The sequence below is a fragment of the Tachysurus vachellii genome, chromosome 8 (assembly GCF_030014155.1).
Source record: "Tachysurus vachellii isolate PV-2020 chromosome 8, HZAU_Pvac_v1, whole genome shotgun sequence".
NCBI classification, from domain to species: domain Eukaryota; kingdom Metazoa; phylum Chordata; class Actinopteri; order Siluriformes; family Bagridae; genus Tachysurus; species Tachysurus vachellii.
In genome coordinates this window covers 30404318-30432317 of record NC_083467.1, presented here as the reverse complement: position 1 = coordinate 30432317, position 28000 = coordinate 30404318, and the positions used below count along the sequence as shown (strand labels likewise).

The 28000-nt window shown below is 40.3% G+C and overlaps 2 protein-coding genes across 3 annotated transcripts; both read left to right on the top strand.

The window, feature by feature from the left end:
• Positions 1-212: 212 nt before the first annotated feature.
• Positions 213-13487, top strand: ehhadh (enoyl-CoA, hydratase/3-hydroxyacyl CoA dehydrogenase). Its single transcript, XM_060877152.1, has 7 exons — positions 213-385; positions 1233-1336; positions 1749-1918; positions 1998-2109; positions 2721-2825; positions 11181-11522; positions 11609-13487. Exons 1-7 carry the CDS (start codon positions 312-314, stop codon positions 12859-12861), a joined length of 2160 nt encoding a protein of 719 aa, XP_060733135.1. The 5' UTR covers positions 213-311; the 3' UTR covers positions 12862-13487.
• Positions 13488-17931: 4444 nt separating this feature from the next.
• Positions 17932-25290, top strand: nup35 (nucleoporin 35). Of its 2 annotated transcripts, none has more exons than XM_060877151.1 (9): positions 17932-18064; positions 18985-19152; positions 19263-19399; positions 19486-19540; positions 21727-21862; positions 21948-22017; positions 22098-22226; positions 22320-22466; positions 24695-25290. In XM_060877151.1, the coding sequence occupies exons 1-9, from the start codon at positions 18052-18054 to the stop codon at positions 24770-24772; spliced, it is 933 nt and encodes a 310-aa protein (XP_060733134.1). In that variant the 5' UTR covers positions 17932-18051; the 3' UTR covers positions 24773-25290. The 2 variants fall into 2 exon arrangements, with proteins under 2 accessions (XP_060733134.1, XP_060733132.1); XM_060877149.1 differs by having other exon boundaries at positions 21724-21862.
• The last annotated feature ends 2710 nt before the right edge of the window (positions 25291-28000 follow it).

Genomic DNA, 28000 nt, shown 5'->3' with positions numbered 1-28000 from the left:
AGTAGTATTAGCAATATTTTACATTTTAACTTTTATGCGCAAATGTGCGCAGTGCTGCAAAACCTGAACGCACCTTTCCCAATTCACTAGTTGTTACAAGTTCAGCTTTAGTAACAGTATAACTCACTATATAACTCACTATATAACTCAGTGTATAACTCAGTGTATAACTCTACCGGACTTTAACCTGCTGTTGTGTGTAAAAGACGAAAATCACCTGATAACAAGGTGAAGTTTGTGAACAGAACAAGGTCCAGTTATTTTATACAGCAGTGTGTCTATGATACTGAGACAGATTTTATTCTTTAACAATGGCTCTGTACACGAGAGTGAAGGAATCAATTGCTGTCATTACTCTGAAAAACCCCCCTGTTAACGCTCTCAGGTGAGTGTATATATGTGTATGCGTGCGTGTGTGTATCTGTGTGTGTGCATATGTGTGTATGCGTGTGCGTTTGTGTGTTTATCTGTGTGTGTGTGTGTGTGTGTGTGTGTGTGTGTGTGTGCATGTGTATGTGTGTATGCGTTTGTGTGTGTGTGTGTGTATGCGTGTGTGTGCGTGCGTGTGTGTGTATGTGTGTTTGTATGTGTGTATGCGTGTGCGTTTGTGTGTATATGTATGTGTGTATATCTGTGTGTGTGTGTGTTTATGCGTGTGTGTGCATGTGTGTATGCGTTTGTGTGTATATGTATGTGTGTATATCTGTGTGTGCATATCTGTGTGTGCGTGTGTGTGTATGTGTGTTTGTATGTGTATATCTGTGTGTGTGTGTATCTGTGTGTATATCTGTGTGTGTGTATATCTGTGTGTGTATGTGTATACATATGTGTGTATGCGTGTGTGTATGCATGTATGTGTGTGTGTATGCGTGCGTGTGTGTGTTTATCTGTGTGTGCGTGTGTGTGCGCGTTTGTGTGTATGCGTTTGTGTGTATATGTATGTGTGTATCTGTGTATGCATGTGTGTGTATCTGTGTGTGTATGCGTGTGTGTGTGTATATGCGTGTGTGTGCATGTGTGTGTGTATCTGTGTGTATGCGTGTGGGTGTGTGTTTGTATGTGTATATCTGTGTGTGTGTATCAGTGTGTGTGTGTGTGTATATCTGTGTGTATATTTTTGTGTATCTGTGTGTGTGTGTGTATATGTGTATGCATATGTGTTTATGTGTGATTCTCTCTCTCTCTCTCTCTCTCTCTCTCTCTCTCTCTCTCTCTCTCTCTCTCTCTCTCAGCACTGCTGTACGCAGAGGGATAGTGGAGTCACTGTCCCAGGCATTGCAGGACGAGCAGGTGAAGGCCGTGGTGTTCTGTGGAGAGAACAACACCTTCTGTGGAGGTGAGAGAACACTGCAGGTTAGCAGCAGATTCTACAAGTCCTGTAAGTTGTGATGTGGAGCCTTCACGTATCAGACAGCACATCCCACAGACGCTCAGTCTGTTGACATATAGGGCATCTGTAGGTGAAGACAACAAATTAAACTCACTGTTTTATGGTCAGCAAACCATTCTGTACACTGACATTATATAATACCGTTATTCCTCTTATCCATCAAGCACTTTTGATAGCTAATAATCACTGGATCACACCACAGAACTGCTGTTTACAGATGTTCTGACCCAGTCATCTAGACACAATCTGTCCGTTTTCAAAATCATTACAGTAGTATTCTTGTACAGTACACTGGTAGCATTCACTGTGTGTGTGTGTGTGTGTGTGTGTGTGTGTGTGTGTGTGTGTGTAATTATAGGAGCAGACATTAAGGAGTTTTCGGGCTCCATGTCTGGTCCTCCTCTGGTTCCAATGATCCATTCCATAGAGGCTAGTGAGAAGCTGATAGTGGCGGCCATAGAGGGCGTAGCTTTGGGGGGTGGACTGGAGCTAGCACTTGGCTGTCATTACCGTGTTGCTGACACTAATGTAAAACACACACATACAAGTGTTTTTACTGAGTCATTTGACAGTGTGGAGTTACAATATGTGTGTGTTTGTGTGTTAGGCCCGTTTGGGTCTCCCTGAAGTGACCCTTGGTTTGCTTCCTGCTGCTGGAGGAACTCAGCGTCTTCCTCGGCTCATCGGCATCACTGCAGCCCTGGAGCTAATCACCACAGGTCTCACACACAAACCCCCTCACACACTTTGTATATATAGACTAAATTGTTGGAACCCCTCCACTAAAGAAAGAAATCCCCACAACAGTCACTGAAATAACTTGAAACAGACAACAGTATTAATAAATAAACAATTTACTGAAATTTGACTAATGAAAATCAGACATTGCTTTTGAATTGTCTTTCAATGGAAGCATTTAAAAACAAACTAATGAAACTGGCCTGAAAAGGATGATGGTACAACATAGAAAAGATTAAATCCAATTTAGGGACATTAAACTAAAGTGTGTCCTGTAATTAACATAAACGTCTTCAGACTTGTAATCAGTCAGTTTGTCTATTTAAAAGGTGAAACATAGTCACTGTGCTGTTTGGTTTCATGGTGTGATCCACACTGAACATGAATGGACCACAGAAATATAAGAGTTTTCAGGAGATTAGAAGGAAAATTATAGACAAACATGTTAAAGGTAAAGGCTATATGACCATCTCCAAGCAGCTTGATGTTTTTGTGACTACAGATGCATGTTATTCAGAGGTTAAAGGTCCATGGGACTGTATCTGACCTCTCTGGACTTTGACAGATAATGTTGTAATGGATCTGTCTCCAGGTCGCCATATATCAGCTAAGGAAGCGCTGAAACTCGGCATTGTGGATCAGGTTATTGAGGGGAATGCTGTCCTGGCTGCCATGGCGCTTGCACTAAGTGTTATAGGTATGTAGGTGTGTGTGTGTGTGTGTGTGTATGTCTGATTGGTGTAAAGCATTAACATGTGAGATGGTACTGGGTTATACTTAACAAGTACTAAATAGTCCACTAGACTGTACAAAATGTACTGAAAATGTGTCATGTATGATCAAAGACAGGAATTGAGGGGAGACTTTTAATTTATTTTTTTAAACACTTTCTGAATCTTGGGGCCTTTTTATGCCTGGTCACTTCATGTGTTGTCTCTGATCCGATAGCTATCTGATTTGTTAAAACTGTTCCATTTACACTGGGCCACATAAATGCGTCTCGGCGAATCGGATATCAATCCGATCTTTCTACTCCCGTTCAAAATGCAAATATATTTTACCTAATTTCCGGGGTAATTGAAATGGAAAACGCTTTGGTGTCTGCGCTTTTCAGAATGCAATCAAAAAGAAGACGGAAAAACTCGTAATGGCGGTTATGCTACAAAAAACCAACACTGCGTGTCATCTATGTTATTTGTTTCAGGCGCGATGCACGACTCGTGAGTCACTTGCGAGTGACGTACTTCCGTTTGGGAGGAGTATAGCGCAGGCGTATGTGGCTTGAACAACCACATTCATTTACACCTGTCCAGTTTCATCTGAAATGTGTCCCAGACCACCTCCGGAAGGGGTTTGAACGATCGGATTTATAGCTGTCTTGAAAACGTTTCGGAGGGCATTTAGACCTGGGGTCTCATTTATAAAGCGTGCGTACGCACAAAACGGGGCTGGAAACGTATGTACGCCAGTTTTCGCGCAAAGGTTGTGATCTATAAAAATCGAACTTGACGGGAGAACGTGCGCACCTTTAAGCAAACTTTGAGACGTGCGTACGCACATTCTGGAGACAAAGGGAATTGGCGACACAGATGGTGAGGTCGTGAACTGAGGTTAGATTGTAGAAAATACATGTGAGAAGAACGATTATAAGAAGTAATGACATTTAATTTTCACTCCATTTCATACGTTATATCGACATTATCATGAAGATTAAATACAACAGTGTTATTTGTGCCGATTGTTTTAGGCTATATACATCTAGTAAAATCCAAACGTAATTCAAAATGTATTAAAAATAAAATAATAATAATAATCAGCCCTACTCCGTCCAGGGTGTATCCTGCCTTGATGCCCAATGACGCCTGAGGATAGGCACAGGCTCCCCGTGACCCGAGTAGTTCGGATAAGCGGTAGAAGATGAATGAATGAATGAATGAATGAATGAATGAATAATCAGCGCTGCCTTACAGTCACATTGTCCACAACGGGAGCACAGGAGGAGATGGCACGACTACATGTGATACAGAATAGCATGAAGTACCCTTTTATTAGAGAACTGCAGAACACAGTGTAAAAACGAAATATTTTCCTTAATGTACATATAGCTATCATAAAATGTCAAAGTCTGCAAATACAGTCATGAAGCACAATCACTACTCATCATCGGTCCTAACTATTACGGTGTTCATTACAAAACCGTCATGAAGAAGTATGTGTTCACTATAACATTTTCGTCTTAAATTTTCGCCCACAAATTAATTCTGTGATTTTGTCAAGGTGTTAACGATCAGTCTAATTGCTAGAAACATATAAATCCTCCGGTGACCCGGGCATGTAATGCTTCATGATGGCACTGCTGGCACTGTTGGAGGATTACGCCAATGGCAGAATAAGGAGAGAACGAGTTTTCAGGGACCATGATGATGACTGGCTAATAAGCTGATTTAGATCTCCTAGAGCTGTGCTCTTAGATCTATGTGCTGAATTGGGTCCAGTATTAGAGAGGGCAACATGCCGGAACCATGCCATCCCAGTCCAAATACAAGTCCTCACCACTCTGGGGTTCTTGGCAACCGGCTGTTTCCAGCGGGCATTGGCAGACAGGTAAATTATTTATCTAAAAAAAATATAAGTAATCCTCAACTTTGTGTCTAAGACCTTTTTGTATATGAAATAATTCTATTGGAATCTATCATCTCACCCTATAGGTCTGGTATATCACAGCCGTCCCTGAGTGCCATAATATCTGTCGTTTTGAATGGTATACTTAATATGGGTAGTCGATACATCAGGTTCCCCTACACTGTGCGAGAACAGGCCGAAATTAAAATGCAATTTGCAGCAATGTCTGGTTTCCCAAATGTAATCGGTGCAATTGACTACACTCATGTTGCTATAAGTTCACATCTGAAAATGAATTTGCTTATGTTAATAGAAAGCATGTGCATTCTATTAATGTGAAAATCATATGTGACTCCAACATGACCCTCACAAACATTGTGGCATGCTGGCCTGGTTCAACACATGATTCCTTTATCTTGACACATAACAGTGTAGGGAACAGACTAAATGCACGCGCAGTACGTGATGAGTGGCTTCTTGGTGAGTTTAACAATATTAAAAAGTAGAAACTGTAACAATTTTGTTTTTAATATAATTATAACCTGCAGGCAACAGCGGCTACGCCCCTGAGACGCTGGCTCCTCACCCCATTTTTAAACCCGCAGAGCGCAGAGGAAACTCATTATAACGACGTCCACTCTCGTGCCCGCGCAGTGATTTGCATTGACTATTTATGGTTAAAAATGGGCGTGTACAGGGCGGGATTTGAGGCTGGTTCACGTACGCACATCTGTGGGTGATCTGTGATTTATAAAGGGAACATTGCTTACAGGTGTGCGTACGCACGGTTTTATAAATCGGAATTTTTTTTGACGTACGCCATTTTTGGCTTTTGGGCATACGTAAACTTTTAGTAGGGATCCTACGCACAGTTTTATAAATGAGACCCCTGGTCTTTTTACCATTGGATAGCTATCGGATCACAGAAAACGCATGAAGTGACCAGGTGTAAAAACCCCCTGATTCACCGGCAGAAAGCCATTCATGCTTTTATTAGCTTGTGACTAGATTATTGCAAAGGTCTTTATGTTGTAGTCGATCAAGCTTGCCTGCATTGTCTGCAATTTGTGCAAAATGCTGCAGCTCGTATGCTGATCAATACTCTCAAACATGATCACATGTTTGAGCTAAACCATTAAGAGCCTTGTACGTAAGTAGCAGCAGTTTGTAATCAATTCTAAACTTAACAGGTAGCCAGTGTAGAGATGATAAAATTAGGGTTATATGGTCATACTTTCTTGTCCTAGTGAGAACTCTGGCAGCTGCATTTTGGACTAACTGTAGCCTATTTATTAAAGATGCAGGACAACCACATAGTAATGCATTACAATAGTCCAGTCTAGAGGTCATGAAAGCATGAACTAGCTTCTCAGCATCAGATACAAACAGGATGTTTCTCAGCTTGGCAATATTTCTAAGTCAGAAGAAGGCTGTGTTTGTAATATGGGTGATATGATTTTAAAGACAAGTTACTGTCTAATAAACACCCAGGTCTTTCACTGTTGAGCTACTAGTAACAGTACATCCCTCTAAATGGAAGTGAGAGTGAGAGTTTCTGTGTACTGGTTTTTGTACCGATAAGTAATATTTCTGTCTTATCAGAGTTTGACAACAGAAAATTACAGCTCATCCAAATTTTTATCTCTCTAAGGCATTGAGTTAATTTGGACACTTTAGCTATTTCATCTGGTTTTGATGGGATATATAACTGTGCGTCGTCAGTATAACAGTAGAAACTAATCCCCTGCCTTCTAATAATGTTCCCTAATGGAAACATGTATATTGAGAAAAGCAGAGGTCCTAGAACTGATCCTTGAGGGACCCCATAATTAACTGGCAATAAACTGCAGGATTCACCATTTAATTCTACAAAATGGTATCGATCAGACAGGTAGGATCTAAACCAACTTAAAGCCTGTCCATGAATACCTGTGTAATTTTGTAAGCGATCTAGAAGAATGTTGAGATCTATAGTGTCATATGCAGCACTAAGGTCAAATAGAACTAATAGTGACATACAGTCTTGGTCTGAAGCTAAGAACAAGTCATTTTTAACTTTAACTATTTTTAACTTTTTAACTATGATGGGGCCTGAAACCTGACTGAAACTCTTCAAAGATCTTGTTCTCCTGTAAGAAGGAGCTCAGTTGAACAGATGCAAACTCACTCTCACTCATTTTCTACCGCTTATCCGAACTAGCTCGGGTCACGGGGAGCCTGTGCCTATCTCAGGCGTCATCGGGCATCAAGGCAGGATACACCCTGGATGGAGTGCCAACCCATCGCAGGGCACACACACACACTCTCATTCACTCACACACTACGGACAATTTTCCAGAGATGCCAATCAACCTACCATGCATGTCTTTGGACCGGGGGAGGAAACCAGAGTACCCGGAGGAAACCCCCGAGGCACGGGGAGAACATGCAAACTCCACACACACAAGGCGGAGGCGGGAATCGAACCCCCAACCCTGGAGGTGTGAGGCGAACGTGCTAACCACTAAGCCACCGCGCTCCCCAGACACAAACTTTTCTAGTATTTTAGACATAAACAGACAATGTGAAATAGATAGATATATACAGATAGATACAACTTTATTCTCATTGTATTGTACAGGTACACAGCAACGAAATGCAGTTTGGCATCTACCAGAAGTGCAAAATGTAGCAGTCGTGCAAAAGTGCAGATAAATATCTAGCATATTTACAGCAAGTGGTATATATGGAAGCATATACAGTGAATAAATATAAAGGCGTACAGTGAATAAATAGAAAGGCTATAACAGTGCAGAGATGTATGGACATCATTAAGAATTACAGAAATGGTTCTAAGGCTATGGTATTGAAGAGGAATGTGCAGAGTGAAAGGTTACAAGATTATGGCATTTAAGGAGTTAGCAAGCTGAATAAACAGTCTACTATATATATATATATATATATATATATATATATATATATATATATATATATATATATATATATATATATATAAAATGTGTGTGTTATATACACATAGATGAATGTGAAATGTTTGGCAGAATGTACAGTAATGATATAAAGATACATATAGATAAAAAAATAGTGCAGATGTAATGAGGATGAGGAGTAAAAAGGATAAACTATGTAATATGTACATGTATTTTACAGAGGTTATATACAGTGTTTTGTTTTTGTGTTTGTTTTGTAGTGATCTAGTGGTGTAGTGTAGAGTTCATTAGTGTGATGGTGGATGGAAAAAAGCTGTCCCTGAACCTGCTGGTTCTGGTGCGCAAGTTCCTGTATCTCCTTCTTGATGGAAGGAGGTTGACTGGGATGTGAAAAGTCCTTGATAATTTTGTTAGGTCTGCGCATCTGCTGTGGTGAATGTGTTCAATGGCAGGTAGTTGGGTGCCAGTGATGCGTTGGGCAGTTTTGACCACCCTTTGCAGGGCTTTACGTTCACACACAGTGGAGCTTCCATACCATACGGTGATGGAGTTGGTCAGGATGCCTTCGATGGTGCAGCGGTAGAAACTCGTTAAAATCCCCAGGGACAGATGAGATTTCTTGAGACTCCTCAAGAAGTACAGGTATTGTTGTGCTTTTTTAACCAGAGCTGAAGTGTTCTGCTCCCAGGACAGATCCTCAGAGATGTGAACTCCCAGGAACTTAAAGCTGGAGACTCGCTTTACCTCAGTTCCGTTGATGTTGACTGGTAGATGTCTCCTGCTGTTGGATTTCCGAAAGTCCACAATGAGCTCTTTGGTCTTTGTGGCATTGAGGGTCAGATTGTTGTTGGCACACCATGCTGACAGGTTTCGGATCTCTTCCCTGTAAGCTGATTCCTTGTTGTTGTCGATCTGGCCGACTACGGTGGTGTCATCTGCATACTTGATGAAGATGTTGGAGTTATACAGAGGAGCATACTCGTGGGTGAACAGGGAGTAGAGTAGTGGGCTCAGGACACAGCCCTGCGGGATGCCAGTGTTCAGAATGAGGGTTGAGGATACCTGGTTTCCCAACATAACAGATTGAGGTCTGTTGGTGAGAAAGTCCAGAATCCATCTGCAGGTGGAGGTGCAGATACCCAGGTCACTGAGCTTAGTATTCAGTACAGTGGGGAGGACTGTATTGAACGCAGAGCTAAAGTCAATGAACAGCATTCTGATGTAGGTGTTGCTTTTATCCAGGTGGGTGAGAGCTGAATGAAGAGCTGTGGAGTCTGCATCCTCTGTTGACCTGTTCGGGCGAGTGTCAGGTCCAGTGTAGGTGGTAGGTCAGCAGTGAGGTGATTCAGAACCGGTTTCTCAAAAGCATTTCATAGCAATGGGGGTGAGTGCAACTGGGCAAAAGTCATTCAGGCATTCAGCAGCTGAGTGCTTAGGCACAGGTATGATGGTTGTGGTCTTCAGGCATGTAGGAACTGTGGCTTGGGCCAGTGACAGGTTGAAAATGTCAGTAAAAACCTGTGCCAGTTGTCCAATGCTTGCTCTGAGAACACGCTGCCTTGCGTGCATCCACCCTGCTAAAAACTAAATAGACATCCGTTGTTGAGGGTGAAAGTGGGCTGTAAGCTGTAGAAGAGTCCGTCTGGTTTGAAGGCACTGCTGGTTGGTTGAGCTGTGTGTTTGTAGTCTGTGATGGTCTGGATGCCTTTCCGCATACGTCTGGGGTTAGAGTTGTGGAAGTGCTCTTCTATGTGGAGTTTCAATATGAGTTTTGCTTTCCTGATGCCTCTTTTCAGGTTGGCCCTGGCTCTGTTGTAGTCCTCTGCACTAGTGTTAATTTCGTCACCTATTTTTAATTTAGTCTTAGTCTTAGTCTTGTGCCAAATGTCCTTGTTAGTTTTAGTCATATTTAGTCATTCACGTATCTTTTTTTGTTAGTCAAGTTTTAGTCGACTAAAAGTCTTTTAATTTTAGTCTAGTTTTAGTCAAAAAATTGTAGTCTTTTTTAAAATAACACATTATTACTGAGATTATTACTGATAAACATTACAGTAAAAAAAGTGTTTCACATCTCAAACATTGGTTAAATGTCATAATTACCTGACAAAATACACTTGCTGAATGATTTTTTTTAGGATAGCTTTTAATTTGACTAATTGTAATTTTACATAGTGCTTATTTTATTGTCTATTTTTGTTGCTTTAATTTTAATCTTTATATTATGTGTGTATTTTTGTTGTTTTTATTTTGCTTTTGTAAAGCGCTTTGAGATGTTCGTTTTTTTGTTTGAGATGTTTATTTTCTTTATAGAAAATAAAGGTTATTATTATTATTTTTGTTGAATGCAAATGTTAAACGTGTTTCTGGTTTTCAATTTCTGATTTAGGAGACACATTCACAAATGATTAACCTGTTCTGAAGAGTATTTTATTTTAACCAACACAATTCAAAAGCTGGAGCCCAACAGACTCCGACTGACAACTTATGTTACAAAGGGTTTTAAAACTGTTTTGGTTGCCTTGTGTCTCATGTTTCTGTTCAAATCAGAAATAAAATAAATATACTCAGAAAAACTGAAAAGAATAGGCCACTTTACTGTGGGCCTAAAATATAACCTATTTACAGTCCGCGAATCACAAAAGTATCAGTAGGAAGTTGAGAACACTCGTTTAAACAGTGCATACACTCAAACTTGACTGCACATCACATTTTTTACTTTATTGATACTGCTTTTAATCGTAATGCAAAGACCGGTCATCGGGACATAAGCTGTCATGTACAATAAAAGAGGCTGCGCAGCGACAGGAAATATCACACAATATACACAAAATAACACAAAAAGCCTGCCTAGACCAGGGGTGGACTTGCACTCAGGATTTTATTTTTTTTTTTTGAGCCGCGTGTGGACGAATTCTTTCTACACACACACTAAACAGCGCGAAGCCGCGAACTCGTTCTGAATATTTTAAAGGCGTAACAGCTGATGAAAATGCAGAGACAATTGTAGACGAAAATGAAGAGAGATTTTATCTTAGTTCTTATTTTATACAAATAGGTCTGTAATTTGATAGTTCATTAGGATTTAAATTAGGTTTCTTAATGAGGGGCCTAATAACTGCCAACTTAAAGGATTTAAGGATGTGACCTAAAGATAACGAGGAGTTAATAATATAAAGAAGAGGCTCACCAGCTTTATGTAACACTTCTTTCAGTAATTTAGTTGGAATGGGGTCTAGTGAACATGTTGTTGGTTTAGCTGTAATAAAAAGCTTATCTAACTCTTCCTGTCCTGTAATTGTAAAGCACTGTAGTTGTGCTTTTATTTCTTTCTTTCTTTTTTTAATTGCTGTAAGGTGCTATATAAACAAATAATTTATTGAATTTATGTATGTCAGATCAGCCATGTCAGTGTTTTTTTTTTACTTTCCTCAAAAAAAAATACTCATCTCTTCTGATAATATTAGTCCAGGTGTGTGTGTGTATTTTTGTGTGCGCCACAGGTCAGCCACTAAACGCCCGCAGGTTGAGTCTGCAAGCTCCTGCATGGGTGCCAGATGTGGATTATGTATGCGAGGCAGCTTTAGCACGGGTGAAGCAGCGTTCTCGCGGAGCGATGGCTCCAGTGGCATGTGTTCAGGCCGTCAGAGCAGCGGCCATGTTGCCCTACAGTAAAGGAATGGAGAAAGAAAGACAGCTGATGGACATGCTCTTTAGGTCCAGCCAAGCTCGAGCCATGCAGTACGCCTTTTTTGCACAGAGGAGTGCTGGGAAATGGAGTCTTCCTAATGGGGCACAGTGGAACAACACCAAGGCCAGGAATGTTGAACGAGTTGGAGTCATAGGTATGTATCTAGAAAGTGCAATCCATACATTTCCTCCAAGTTCATCAGTTACAGACAGTGTGTTTAAATGTTCTATCTGTCCTTAGGTCTGGGCACTATGGGTCAGGGCATTGCTGTATCCCTAGTTAAAGCAGGAATATCTGTAGTTGCCATAGAGGTGGATACAAAGCAGTTGGAGTTGGGTAAGAAGGCGGTGACTGCCATGCTGCAGAGATACGCTCAGAGACAGGGAGTCAGTTCTCCTTTACACCTTCTCAAATTCACACTCTCATTCCACCAACTGAGGGATGTGGACCTGGTCATCGAGGCTGTGTTTGAGGACATGAACCTTAAAAAGCGTGTTTTTAGTGAACTATGCAAAGTGTTGAAGGAAAACACCATTATATGCACCAACACATCAGGGCTGAATGTAGATGAGCTCGCGGCAGTCACCGATCGACAGCACCTGGTGGTCGGGATGCATTTTTTCGCTCCAGCTCACGTCATGAGGCTTCTCGAAGTTGTTTATGGATCAGGATCATCACCTGAAGCTGTTGCAATAGCAATGGCACTTGGAAAGAGAATGCAAAAGGTGTGTGTTGCTGTGGGAAACTGCTCTGGCTTTGTGGGTAACCGCATGTTAAAGCATTATATGGATCAGTCTGTCTACCTGCTGGAGGAAGGAGCCACTCCTGAGCAAGTGGACCAGGCTCTCGAGGAGTTTGGATTCGCCATGGGGATCTTCAAAGTGGCCGATCTGTCCGGTTTGGATGTTGGATGGAGAGTTCGTAAAGCTTCTGGTTTGATCAGTCCCGACATTGACCCAGTAAAGCCTTCACGATGGCGGTTTGGACGGAGATATTGCCCTCTTCCTGACATGCTGTGCCAACAGGGACGCTTGGGGCAGAAAACAGGCCATGGATGGTACCTCTACAACTCTCCTGGGTCCAAAGAAGCAAAGTGTGATCCGGAGATCCTAAAATTCCTGGAGGATTACAGGCTTAAGTATGGGATCATACCACGGCGTATCTCCTCACAGGAAGTGATCGAAAGATGTGTCTTCAGTTTGGCCAATGAGGGACTCCGTATCCTGGAGGAGGGGATAACGGCAGGTCCAGAAGACATTGACATTATCTACTTGTTTGGTTATGGATGGCCAAGATACCGCGGAGGTCCGATGTTTTATGCAGCTCAGGTTGGGTTGTCTGTTGTGCTGGAGAAACTGGAGCATTATCACCACCTTCAACCAGATGTGCCGAGTCTAGAGCCAAGCCAATTACTGAGGAAACTGGTGGCTGAAGGAAGTCCACCAATACAGCAGTGGAAGAGCCATATCAAGAACCTGCACAGTCAACTGTAAACTACGTGGTAAATACTTGCAACATTTTAAAGGAAATGTTAATGATCAGAATGCCACTCATCAAGTTCCAGGAGGAGAGCTCAGCTTTACACTCGAAAACTGTAATGTGGTCAGAAATATCAAGTTTTTATTGTTCTTTTTTTAATAAAACACACCAATAGATTGCCACCACAACAAAAATAATAATTAGTTTTAATAATAATATAATTATAATTTTTTTGTTTTATTTTGTTTGTTTTGTTCATTTCAGTGGTGATTTCTGGATCAACATTGTGCAGTACTGTGTACAGTTCTGTCATCTCTGATCAGTGTAAAGCATTAATATGTGAGATGGTACTTGGTTATACTCAGCAGGTACTAGATAGTCCACTAGACTGTACAAAATGTAAGTGTGTCATGCATAATCAAAGACAGGGAGGACCACTCAATAAAGGAAAAACTTTATTTTATTTTGAAACACTAAGCCTTAAACATCCACCCATTCGGATGGGATTAAACGTACATGGGGCCCTAGAATAGCTTCTTATTTTTCAGGTTCTACTCTGTGATATTACGCATGTCCAGATCAGCCATGTCAGTGTTTTATCTTTCCTCAAATAAAGTTACATGCTGAATTATTCACTAAACTCATCCCTTCTGATAATATTAGTCCAGATACCTGCATGCATTTCACTGCTGTTACTGCTCTCATATCAACAGGCAACACCTTTGCCCGTTCCCCAGAAATTACTCTCTGCCCAAATCACCAAAACAAACATAGTTGTTTCTTGAAAAAATTGGGATCTTGAATTGCGTTTTCAAATTCTTGCAAAAATGGCAAACTAAAAGCTATGTTTGTGATGCAAAAATACAGGTTTGTAGAAAATACAACTCATCGGAACCACACTCCTCTTGTGGTCAGTTTATTTCTGTCTAGATTTGTATAGATGTTTTTACACTGAGGAGACATTCCACAGTCCCAATCCAGTCTCCAGCGTAAAATCACATGATGAGATTCTGGAATGTGATTAGTAGTGGTGGAGAGAAGAGCTTTTAGAGTGCAGATTAATGAAGGATCAAATAAAAAATATCAAATGAAATCAAATGAAAAATATCAGGCATGTTTCATATTAATCAAATAGATGCTTAAATGCTTTTTGTTCATTCATAAATAAATGGAAATTATATATTTTTATTATTATATAATTGTATGCAGAATAACATGATTATAATATTATTATATTTGCTACATATTACACCATCATATACATGTCTGTGATCATAAGGGTACATGATATTATTATATTAAGATCAAATGCAGATCAATATTAATATTATTAAATCTTTACTGCAGTAAATTGTGAATTTATATCTATAAAATCTTTAACAATTTAATGAATAAAAATAAAGCTTAAAAAACTAGCTTAAAATCAAACAATTTGATAGATGTAGATAATAATATTACTGGTTCTGATTGGTACTTTATACAGACTGTTTTACTCCCCTTTGAGAGACTGACCGTTTCACTGATTTCTTCATCAAAATGATCAACCAGCATATTGGAGCCCTTAGCCACATGTTTCTTTAAACAGATTATTCCCTGGCTATGTGCAGAAATCTAATAAAAAAACCAGACCTTGATTCTCCGCATCAATACACAATTGTCAGACTGTGTATTTACAATCACCCCCTGCACAAAACAAAACAAACCCTACTTAGTCCAGAATGCAGCAGCTAGAGTACTGACTAGAACCAGAAGTTATGAAACCATCAGCCCTATTTTATGCACACTGCATTGACTCCCAGTCAAATTTCACACTGATTTTAACAGTGAGGGCAGTGGGGGCTCAAGTGGTTAAAGCGCTGGGTTGTTGATCAGAGTATTCGGGCTCAGGCCCCAGCACTGCAAAGCTGCCACTCTTGGGCCATTGAGCAAGGCTCTTAACCCTCTCTGCTCCAGGGGAACTGTATCATGATTGGCCCTGTGGAGCCATGTTACAAACCCTATTTTTTGGTTGTCTAGGGAACAAGGGTGCAACATTAAAACATTGAACGGGTACTGGAAAAGATTACTGGAAACCATACAGTCCACCTTGATGTCATTTATTACATGTGTTTACCTCAATACATATCGTGAACATAAATTTACATCCAATAACAAAACCCAAAAATAACTCACAAAAGAACAGGGACAAGAGAAAAGAACAAGACCGTGCCAAATCAAAGAAAGAAACAAAACATAACCAAACTCACTAAACAGGAAAAAAAAAACGTCTACTCTAACTCAACCACTACGATAACCCATCCATTAACAAAAAGAAAAATCCTCTGCGTCAAAGACGCCCTAAATACACTACACTTACTAACAAACAAAAATACAAAGAGTGGCACGCGTCACTAACCTAGTGTACTAGACAGCAATTAATGGCTCAGTGGTGCACATGTATGTCACGTGACTTCCTACCTGGTCTTTGTCTCTTCCCCCGTTCGGTACTGTCATTTGATCAGCCCGAGAACAAACCGCAGGAAATACCAGAGAGACGAGACCCAAAACTGGGCAGAACAAGCATGCGAGTCCACGACCAAACAACCACTACAACAATTGTGTCATGCCAGAGAGAGCTCCCGCCTCCTGAACAGGTGCGCCTTTAAATCAGCAGTAGGGCGTCCTCATTGGTGGATCCGTGCGCTGTCGTCACGGTGATTGGCAGACATATTGTCCATACAGGTAGTCGCATCGCCCTACTAAAACAAAAGTTAGACACACAGAACAAACACAAGGGAAGAAAACAAAAACAAAATACCATTCCTGGAAACTATTAATATGGGACGTAACAAGCCAATTCCCCAGGAGCTCTTGGTTGCACAATTCCACTTGACTACAAACCATTGTATAAAGGACATTATTTACATTTACATTATTTATTGTCCAGTGTCACACAAATGAGGATTGTTTCCCTTCTGAGCTGGCTTCCTCTCAGGGTTCATTTCTCATATCATCTCAGAGAGTTTTACCTTGCCACCACACCACAGGCTTGCTCATTAGGAATAGCGGATAGAGATAAATAGTAATTTAATTGACTTATTCTGTTTTGATGCTTTTGTAATACTGCTTTGAGACTCATTAAATTGAATTGAACTGAATTTAGTCAGATGTCACGGTGGCAAAAGGAACTAGACTGATAATGGAACCCCATCCTCATCTGGGTGGAATCGAAGAGTGGGATTATAAATTATAAACACCAGAGAGTGGCATAATACATAATGTCCTTTCTACAACTTGTTATAGTCACATTGGGTTGTGCAGGGCTGCCAACTTTTGAGTTCAGCTTAGCGTGAGATTTGGGGGCGGGGCTTTGGTTATGGGGGCGTGACTTATAGAGGGGCGGGGCCTGGCGTGGAATAAAATACAAACACAAAATCCTTGCATTAGCAGAAGTGTATTAAGTATATATTGATTGTCAAAGTATTTGGTATCTGTACAGAATTTCTTGGGAGATTTACATTACATTTAATTTTCACATTTTACAGAAATAGAAATAGTGTCTTTTCCTGCTGCTTCTCAGGGTCACAGGACTTCTTGGAGGGCTGATAAGCTGCCCACATTGATACAAGTGTTCTTTTCTTGCCTGTCCCTGACACTTTAGATAACATCCTATAACAGAACATTCAAATGTATCCATACTGACACCATACTGACACCACCACCAGTCAGATATCTGGACATGATTGATGAGCTGTGATTGATATAAATAAAATCATTTTAATATGGGATGTCATTGACTTGACCTTCTGTTCTTAGAAAACAATAATTACCATTACTAGGCATGTCCAGATATTTGTCATCTGGAAATGCTTTTGTACTGTTTTTTATGATAAAGTTATGTAAAATAACTGCTCAGTGCTGCAAAACAAACAACTCTGCTAATGCTAACTAAATTCTATATAAACTATATAACAGCACAGGCCTATTAGTTACTAGTCTAAACTGGGCGGAGACACGGAGCGCCCTGTAACTCACTGAACTGCCTGCGTTCACAATTCACACGGTGCAGATGGGAGGGAGAACGGCTGACTACACAGTTTATGGGAATAAATTTATGGGGGTGTGGCGTGAGAATATGGGGGTGTGGCGTGAGAGCGTGAGAGTTGGGTCAATTGCGTGAGTCTCACGCTGAATGCGTGAGAGTTGGCAGCCCTGGTTGCGTAACCAGGAGCTTTTGAGCAACTTATGAATCAGCTAATTTCTGAGAATTTAAACACTATTTTGTTTCTACTTAAGCAATCAAACGGAATCAGGTGTTTCTATCGACAGCAGTCCCATGGGTCTCCAAGCTGTGCACACAAAACCATCCCCATCAGCAGTAACCACCACCAAGTGGTAAGACTCCAACCAGAGGTAGGGCATCACTATGGATCAGGCAGGGCTGGAGAAAAAAAGAGGTCATGCTGGGAACCAATCACTAAAGCATCCAACCACTTCACAGTCAGCAACAAGTGAACATGTGAGAGTCATAAAGAGACAGCATCCAAACATCCCAGTTCACCAAACACCTGCCAGATCTAAAACTATTCATAAATACCAGTTCATTTGCTACGGTGTAATGAAACCCTGACTCTAAGTAATCAGTCTCCTGATGAAGTTCTGTGGGTTTAGATGCTGATCCAGTCATGTTTAATACAGTAAGACAATGTGAAACCTTCATGTCTAAGACACATTTTAAACGAGACGAGAGAATGATCTGAGGTAGCTTCAGACGTGTGGAAGTGTGGCTATTTTCTCATTTTTATTCTGAATGTTAGATTTTACATCCAGTGTATGTTCTGATTGTGTCTGATTACAGTCTAACACTGAATCTAATCCCTGTAAAGTCTGCGAACACTTTAAAATTATGTTTATGTTAATATGAAGTGAATATTTGAACGTTATCTCATATTAATAAATGTTTTCATAAATTATTCCTAAAATACAAAAAAAAACCCCCAAAAAAACAAGAAGAATTAAATATAGCAAAATTAAAACTTATATAGATATTACTGTAGTATTTGTTTGCAGTGCTGGGGCCTTCATAACTGCGCACGCGCAAAAAGACGGCTTCGGAAACAGGCGTCACTTCCGGCTTCGCTTTTGAAATTTCTGACTTTACCGCTCCGCTAAAGTTAGTATTTTTTATTGTAAATAAACTTAACTACATTCACTTTTACGGTGTGATGGACATTCATGGTGAGTGAAATATGTTTATTTCAGCGCTAAAAAGACATATGTATATGTAGCTAGGTGCTGTTAGCATTAGCATAGCATTATTTACTAGCCGGGTTGCTAACTATTAAAGTTTTTATATTCTCTAGTGGTCAGGATTAGTATTATTTATGTGTTACACGTTTATTAACACGTTTATTATTTAATACGGAGACATGATTAGAGCTTTATTGGTTGTGCTACACTAAAATAATTAAACTAGCACATAAACGTGTGGGACTTTGTAATACTGACGGCGTTGTAGCATTCAGACCGTGTGTCTATACAAATAACTACAATAAATATCGTGTATCGCCGTGTTACTGTGTGTGTGTCTCGCCGTGTCTCACTGGGGGTGTGTGTGTGAGTGTGTCTCGCCGTGTCTCACTGGGGGTGTGTGTGTGAGTGTGTCTCGCCGTGTCTCACTGGGGGTGTGTGTGTGAGTGTGTCTCGCCGTGTCTCACTGGGGGGGTGTGTGTGTCTCGCCGTGTCTCACTGGGGGGGTGTGTGTGTCTCGCCGTGTCTCACTGGGGGTGTGTGTGTGTGTGTCTCGCCGTGTCTCACTGGGGGGGGTGTGTGTGTCTCGCCGTGTCTCACTGGGGGGTGTGTGTGTGTCTCGCCGTGTCTCACTGGGTGTATCTTGCGGTGTTAAAACATCAATTGACCAGATAATCATGCTGATGATCTAAGTAGTATAATATAATGTGTTGGTTGGGTGCAGATAACATAATCTGATGAAATGATGGTGCAGGTGGATGATTTTATATATATATTACATTGAGCTCCTCGAACACGTGCAGCTATTATTTATTTATCTATGTATTATTTACTCATGTAGAATCAGGGTTTAAACCTGTAGACCAGCTTAGTAGACTTAAAACTAAACAAGCTTCATTCTTTGTCAGGTATGGAGCCAATGTCTCTGGGTTCCCCATCGTCCCCAAAGCCAGTGGGTGGAGCTCAGTTCCTCCCTGGGTTCTTGATGGGTGACTTGCCTGCACCTGCTACTCCACAGCCAAGACCCCTAAGCTTGAGTGTGGGTGGAGCTGATACTAGAGCACTGCCCCTCACAGGTACTCCACAATCCTACTACAAATAATAGTAGATACAATAACAATAATGATGATAACAGCAGAACAACAATTTGTATTTTACATTATTACAATTATTATACTTGTTGTAGGTGTATCAGGAGGTTCTCCTCCTCAGCCGGTTGTTCCTACACCTAAAGATAAAAGTGGTGCTCCACCTGTGCGGAGTATTTATGATGACCTGTCCAGTCCCATAGTTGGATTCTCTCCTCTCACATCACGCAAACAGGTCACACACATGTCGTACACACATTATTCTTACTCTTATCATCACACCATACACTGCAGTATTCAGACGTGTGTGTTTGTGTGTAGGTGTACTCTGTGATGCACACACCTTTGGCTGGTGTGGCTGCAACTCCAGGATCCGGTGAGAAATGGTCACATGACCCTCTTTCTAATAGGGTTTGTCTTAGGAATGTGTTGTTAAATCCACATATAGATCTGTAATATATGAGGTGTGCATTGAAGGATTAGATTGTAATTTTGGTGAAGACATGGGCACTATAATATATTATCCTTTTTATATAAGAACAAAAAGACACTATACAAGATACTAAGACATACTTACATTAAAAAGGAATTCATGACATTCCCCCTCAAATTTCTGTAAGTGAAGTTACAGAATGTTAGAGTTGGAGCTCAAGTCAAGAAGCTTTTATTGTCATTTCAAACATATATAGCTGTTGCAGTGAAATGAGACAACGTTTCTCCAGGATCAGGGTGCTACATAAAACAAAGACAGGGTTAGGACTTAGTAAGTAGTCTTAGCCACATAAAGTGCAACTGTGCAAACAGTGCAGGGCAATACAGACAAGACAGTGCAGGGCAATACAGACAAGACAGTGCAGGGCAATACAGACAAGACAGTGCAGGGCAATACAGACAAGACAGTGCAGGGCAATACAGACAAGACAGTGCAGGGCAATACAGACAAGACAGTGCAGGGCAATACAGACAAGACAGTGCAGGGCAATACAGACAAGACACAAAATACAAAAAAGGGGAGGGGGGGGCTTCTTTGTGAGAGACCACAGACTCTGTACTATGTTTACCAATTATTAAAAACAGGCATGTGCAACCTAGCTAGCAGGTGAAGAACTCAAACAACAAAATCAGCAGCTAACCTACTTTAAATTTGCAAGAACTATAGACTAATACAATAACAGGCTTAAATAAACCCAAAACATAAGTCCACTTACAGTTCTCACGGACACGCATTTTATCAACTGGCTAGTTATCCGCCAGACAGTGACGGACCACGTCTGTCTCATTTCGGCCGTGTGGCGTGCGTGCGTGCATGTGGCGCGGTGTGAAGCGCGTCCGCGATATTCTCCGAGATGCACTTGACGGCCTTTTGTGCAGCGGAATTTTTTTTTTTTTGGACGACCTAGTTAAGGCGGTAGGGTTTCCCAGCTTAGGCAGGCCGCCTGAACTGCAAAGTGCTGCAGTAGCCAGTGTGTACAAAGAGCAAAAAAGTAAAAGAGTGTGCAAAACAGCATGTAAACAGTTTGATGAACATAAGCAGCATGTAAACAAGTTGATAGGGTGTATATTAGAAGTGTGTGTATGTGGTGTAGGTCAGTGCAGTCCATACAGGTGATGTGCATGTGTATGTTGTGCTCAGTACAGTTCAGTTATTAAGGAGTCTCCTGGCTTGTGGGAAGAAACTCCTTAATGTTTCTGGGTTGTTTGTTAATGCAGATCAGTGTGCTTTATAATGTCTTGAAGGTTTGCTTTAGAACATATGCGCCTTTGTGTTTAAAGCTTCAGCTTAAATACATTTTCATTAAAATACAAGTACACAGATATAATTCCCACTCTAATGTGCTTTCATGAATTTATGGATGAGGATGAGATTCACTTCTGAGCTTTGGTTTGTATATGCACTCTACAAACAAAAGTGAACCTAAAATCTCAGCTATGCTACACTTCCCTCGCAAACTTAAGTACAGGGGGAGGCACGTACCCCTTACCTAAGGTGTCTAGACAGATGAATATACTATGTATAGCACAAAGTTTTAGCGCACTCCTCCTTACTACTTCCAGCCGTGTAAGCAGAGTAAGACTGCACACACAGCCGTTATTTCAAAACCTCGAGCCAGCAACACAGAAATGCAAAGAGCAAACAGTTCCATAAGACAACATCGTGCACGCCCCAGATTCGGTGCCATGCTCTCTCTTTTATTTTTTGCTTTTTTTCCGGTCTCTCTTCCGTGGCGGTGTCCGCACGGTTTGGCTCCTCCCCGCAGTGACCTGGACTGAGCAAGTGGCCAACATGCCCCCCCACCAATACCACTGTAATAAGAGGATTGCAGAAGCAACATCCAAAATATGTGCTATGACGCGTAATACTCAGGATAAGGGCATCTGCTAAATGGTGCATGTGTAATTGTATATGGGTTCAAATACACTGCCACTCTAATATACCGTAGGCTTGTTTTTGAATCTGTCTGTGACAAATTTTAGGAGAATAATGTCTTGAGGTTTAAAATTTGTTTAATAATTTGTAAAAGTTTAAAGAGACCATTTCTGGTGTGTGTGTTTGTATAGTAGGCAGTGTGTTTAGCCCTGCCTCTTCAGGACATGTGAAGAATGCCCTGTCACCTGCACAGGTAGACCCGTTCTTCACTCAGGGAGACACCCTTTCCTCTGAGGATCAGCTGGATGAGACCTGGGTCACGGTCTTTGGGTAAGTAGGTGAAGCCCTGCCTTTTATCTAGGTTAAATCCTTGGTGTTATGCAAATGAAAAACTTAGATGTGTAATGTCTTGCAGGTTTCCCCCAGCATCTGCGTCATACATACTCCTTCAGTTTGCTCAGTATGGGAACATCCTCAAACACATAGTGGGTAACAAGGGTATAGATCAGCTACTTTATCCCACCAACACTCCTCTCTCTAACTCTGTGTGTGTGTGTGTTTTCAGATGTCTAACTCAGGAAACTGGATGCACATTCAATATCAGTCCAAACTGCAGGCCAGAAAAGCGCTCAGTAAAGATGGCAAAATATTCGGAGAAGCCATCATGATTGGAGTCAAGCCTTGTATTGATAAGGTAGGCGCACACGCATGCACACACACACACACACAAACATACAACACAAACATGTGTTTGTGAGTCCTTTTGTATGTGTCTGCATGTACACAGTGTGTGATGGAGTGCTCAGATCGAAGCAGTGCTGCAGTGTTCACTCCTCCGGTGAAGAACAGTAACAGTGTAACTTCCATCTCTACACCACGTTCATCCATGAGACCCCTCAGCACACCACTCACACACACCAATGCTGACTATCAGGTACGCACACATGCACGGTCACATATACACTGATCAATGCCTTGCTCAATTATGCATGATATTAATGATCTGTTTCTTCACAGTAATGATAGTGTACAGAATCTATGTATAGATTTGATCCTTGATTCATCTGCATCAAGTCAGTGCTTTAGGCAGAGGATGTGTCTAGTTTTACACTAACAAATACCAGACTGACAACTTATCATTTATGTTCTCTGTACACATGTAACACTGACCATGTTGGTGCCAAGTGTCATCAGAACTGGGATCATGTGTAAATAAGTTGTCATGATGTAAAGAAGTGATGAATCCAAACCACTTGCATAAATAATTCCTTGAATCAGTCCTGTGGTGTGCTTTGGCAGGCATTTCTTAAGATCTGAACTCACTTCAACTTCAGTTTCTATCTGCCATTATTTCCTATTTACTCTTTCACTGAAAAATAACAAACAAAAAAAAACTGTTATGTGTGGTTTCTCCTTATTCTGCCATATAAACACACTCATTAAATCTGTAATTATCTCAGAAATTATGCTGGTTCAAATTGCTCAGGAGTTCTAGGTTACACAACTGCACTTGACTATAAGCAGTTGTTGAAAGAACATTATTTATAATCCGACTCTGTGTTTATAATGATTTATAATCCCACTCTGTGTTTACGATGATCTTATAATCTCACTCTGTGTTTATAAAGATTTATAATCCCACTCTCAGTGTTTATGATGATTTATAATCCACTTTCTCATGTCACCCAGATAATGAACAGGTTCTCTTTTCAGTCTGGTTCCTCTCAAGGTTTCTTTCTTTGTCGTCTGAGAGAGTTTTTCCTCACCAACGTTGCCTCAGGTTTGCTCATTAGAGAAAATATAAAAAAAAATCTTAATTTTTCTTCTAAATTTTCAGATTCCTATAAAGCTGCTTTCCATTATCCAAAAGCGTTATACAAATAAAATTGAAGGGAATTAAATAGTAGTTAGCTTGTTTTTGATGATCTTATCTGAGAATAAATCCAGTATGTAGCTGACAAAGTAACTTGTAAATCACAATAAAATTTTTACACTGATTGTGTTTAACCAGGTAGTTTTGTAAATTCTACATTTTAAATTTAAATTGATCGTTGGTGAACAATCCAGAGATGACAGTGGTGATTATAAATTTACTGCAACAATATTAGGAAAACTGACAACGGAGAGAGTGATTAGAAAAATAATTTTCCTTCTGTAACTGTAGTTTTTCTATACTTTTTTGCATAATCTTTAAGAATCATTTTACCAGTTCACCAAGCACTCTATGTCCAGGAACCCACCAGATCTTCCCCTTTACCTAAAGAAAAACTATTATAAATAGCAGTTCAGTTGCTACTCGAGGCTGCAGTGATATGTTGACTCTGTTTGCCTGATGTAGTTCTGTGGATTCTGATGCTGACCCAGTCGTGGATGATAATTCTGGGGGTTTATTGGTGAATCTCTCTGAAGTAGCAAATGTAAATGTATGACTAGTGAATATATTGTGTCTGACAGATTTTAATGAGACAAGGGTCTGAGATGGAATTATTTTATATATTTAATCCAAAGGTTAGAACAAGATCATGAGTGTGACCTCCATTATGAGTGGGTCTTATTACATTCAGGTTAACCCCTACTGAATCTAACATGGAAACAACTGCTGTTCTCAGAGGAACTTATCAAAATGAATATTAAAGACTCCAACAATTACTGCTTTGAAATGAAATCTGCAAATTCCCAGGAATTCAGAATATGGGCCAGGAGGTCTGTAAATAACAATTAGAGGAACTGACTCAGTAGACGTATTTTTTGTGGCTACATATTTTTGGTCAGTTTTTGTTATTTCAGTACAATGTCCACTGTACTGGGGATACATTTGCAACCCTGTCCACTGATTGCTATCTTTGGGCTTCCAGATAAGGCATCTCAGTTGAACCCGCTGTCCCTCCTTCTCACAATAAAAAGTGTGATTGTAAAAGTTTATTTTGGCTCATTCTCCAGCTGCAATGGTTTTGCTATTGGCTCCAAAAACAGTCTCTTTTCTTAACTTCTAATTTTCACTTTGTACATTTTACATATTGTAATTGTGATTTATGTGATTCATGTGTATCCTGTTGATGTCACATGAACATATCAACTTCCCTCCAAATGTGGTGGATATTGCAATTACTTGCTTCGTCAAGCCAACAACAAAATTTGTCACGTGTTTGTGTGTGTGTGTAGGTGGTGTCGGACAAAGGGACCCCACGGAAAGATGACAGCTTTGTGTCCAAAGCAATGGAGTACATGTTCGGTTGGTGATGGAGGTGTGAGACAGACCATGTCACTGGCCGAGTGGAAATAGTGTTGTAAGAGAGGTCACAGAGAGCACGTTAGTGCATGCTGGATCTTGATAAATGGACACACAAACACACAAGTTGTCAGCTGTGTGATGATGAATGGACGTCACAGCCTGAATCATGCTGCTCAGAGAACACTCAGATGTCAGAGATATCTAATCACATACATACAGACGGCAGCACTGATCCTTTTAATTATCTCAAAGCCTTTTTTTTTTAAACCACATGTACATTCAGAATTGTATTCACTGATTTGTATTTTGAATCCTCTCAATTCTGTACTGATGTGTAAATAAATATCACTTTGTCTAACCAGTTTGTGAGAAAATTCAGTGAAAGGAAGTTAATAGACTGATTTTGAGTTTGTTTGGAGTTGCTCATCACCTCCTAACCTCTCACTTAAGCTGAGCGAAATGATTTTTACAGATATTTGATCTTTTTATCCAGTGTTAATTAAAAAATGTTTTTAATATTTGAAAACAGGATATTTATTGTGTGGACATTATTTAAAATCATCTTCAGTGTGTTAAAATGAAGCAGTATTGTATTGCTGGTAGTTTGTGTTCCATTCAATCTAAGATACATGTTTAGAAATATCTTTGAGAATCATGGTGTTATTTTTGTCTTAACCATACCTTCTACTCTTAACAGACCAGTAGTGTGGGATTCATTGGCAGACCTTTTTCTAGAAGCCTCTTGTCCCTTCTTTTTTAAACATTAACACAGGTCCTCAAGTGTGAAAGAGTTTTTGTTGCCAAACTAAACTTCCTGCCACTTTTACAAAGGTTTTGATTATTGTATATTTATTCATCTATACTTGTGTTTATATTGAATTATGCCAATCAGCCAAAGAATATGATACTAATTTACACTTAGCAACACCAGAAAAGGCAACGCTAGAATAAAAGGGAAATGATGACTAGTTGAAGTGCTTCCTGAATAAGCACTTCAACTAGCACTTCTTTCCTTATCTTTTGCATTTAAAAAAAAAAAAAAAAACTTTGACACTTTTTCATTGTAATTTTGAACAAATGTTTTAAACTCATGGTATCTTAAGTATGTAACTTAGTGAGCCAGCATTAATGTATTCAATGTTAGAGCACTTGTGTATTTAAGCACTTATGTACGTCGCTCTGGATAAGGGCGTCTGCCAATTTTATTTTCAATACCTTTTTTGTGTTTCACCTCTAGGTTATATTCTTGAATATCAGAGAAACCATCTCATGAGCCGTTGATTGTGGTAATACATTCGGGACAAAAACATGAGGTTTATGATCAGTATGATCTGTAGGGCCAACAGTAAAGCTTATTAAAGATTGAGCTTCTCGCTCAATCGTGGAGTACTTTACTTGGTGTTTGTTTAACTTTCGAGTTATTTTGGTTTACTTCCCTTGCATCCTCCTGTATCAACACTGCTCCAATTCCCACACCACTTGCATCAACCTCCAGTTTAAAAGGCCTAGCAAAATCAGGGGCAACTACAACAGGAGCAGAACACAACAGCTTTCACGTTTTTAAAAGCAATTTGGCAATCAGGAGACCACTTGAATGTAGTAGTGGGACTTAGTAAGGACGTTAAGGGCTTGGCAACTGAAGAAAAGTTTTTACAAAACTCTTGGTAATAACCAACCATTCCTAAAAATCTATGTAATTCTCGTCGGGTTGTGGGAACTGGAAAGTCAGCCTCAAAGTTAGCCTCCAATGGAGAAACATTTCCTGGCCAACCCTCGTCCCAAGATAAAAGACATTGTCTTGTGCAAACTCACATTTTGCCAAGTTTACCGTTAAACCAGCTTCTTTTAGTCTAGTAAAGACAGCACAAAGGGATTCCGTATGACCAGTCCAATTACAGGACTGTATGACCAAATCATCCAAATAGGTGACACAGTTTGATACATCAGCAAGTACAATGTTAACAAGTCTCTGAAAAGTAACAGGTGAATTTTTCAACCCAAACGGCATCACTGTATATCGTAAAAACGCATATGGAGTGATGATAGCAGATAGCCCTGAAGCTCTCGGAGTCAGTGGAACTTGCCAATATCCCTTAAGAAGATCTAATTTGTTGACAAAAGTGGGTTTACCTACAGTATCAATGCAATCATCAATTTGTGGTAATGGAAACGAGTCAGTGGCGGTTACGGCATTGAGTTTTCTGTAATCAGTACAAAGTCTAAAAGTGCCATTTGGTTTTGGCACCAACATACAAGGTTAGCTCCATGGACTACAACTAAGAAATGCCAACCCATTTTTCACCAAGTATTCCACCTCTTTAGGCATAATTTCACGTTTTGCAACATTTAGTCGATAGGGATGCTGCTTTAACGGAACATCCTTCATTACTTTAATGTCATGTTGTAAGACAGACGTCTGTGTGGGTACATCACCAAATATCGAGGGAAATTCCTTAATTAAAGCTATGATATCTTTACGCTGAGGGTCAGGTACATGTAAATAAGCAACCACCGAAAGAGTATCCGATTGAAGAGTTTATAAAAAGCTGGGAATTTATCAGCCTCGCACCTAACTGGGAGGAAGATCTGTTAATCACGGACCCGTCAGAGTCTGAAGACTTCACTAGTGCAAGTTCTGGAACAATATTCACAGACACTTCACAATCTAGAAATAGCTTTAACATATTTATGTGACACACCTGACTTTTACGTTTCTGATCTGGAGTCTCAATGACATAATCAGTCTCACTTAATTTCTCCTTGATTAGATATGGACCTAAAAACTTGGATGATAGAGCAGATCCAAGAACAGGTAGAAGAACAAGTACCTTGTCACCCACTATGAACTCACGAGGTATTGCTTTGCAGACAAATAGACGCTTCATCTTGGCTTGAGATTCACCTAGCATTTTCTTCGCCAATTCACATGCTTTGTGCCAACGCTCAAGAAAAGTACTCGTGTAATCCAAAACATTTTTCTGTTGCTGTTCTTTGTTAGACACAAAAGTCTTTTTTAGTACTTTCATTGGGCCTCTAACAGAATGTCCAAACACTAGCTCTGCTGGACTGAACCATAAAGACTCCTGAACTGCTTCTTGTGCAGCAAACAAAACCAATGGAACACCTTCGTCCCAGTCTTTCCCACTGTCCATACAAAATTTCCTTAACATGTATTTCAGGGACTGATGAAACCGTGCTAATGCTCCTTGTGACTCAGGGTAATATGGACTTGACAT

Coding starts and splice junctions, on each gene's coding strand:
- ehhadh (XM_060877152.1), top strand. CDS start 312: ATGGCTCTGTACACGAGAGTGAAGGAATCAATTGCTGTCATTACTCTG. Junction 1,919..1,997: donor ACCGTGTTGCTGACACTAAT/GTAAAACACACA, acceptor TTTGTGTGTTAG/GCCCGTTTGGGTCTCCCTGA. Junction 2,826..11,180: donor GCTTGCACTAAGTGTTATAG/GTATGTAGGTGT, acceptor TGTGCGCCACAG/GTCAGCCACTAAACGCCCGC.
- nup35 (XM_060877149.1), top strand. Junction 19,541..21,723: donor GGCTGCAACTCCAGGATCCG/GTGAGAAATGGT, acceptor GTGTTTGTATAG/TAGGCAGTGTGTTTAGCCCT. Junction 22,018..22,097: donor GGAACATCCTCAAACACATA/GTGGGTAACAAG, acceptor GTGTGTTTTCAG/ATGTCTAACTCAGGAAACTG.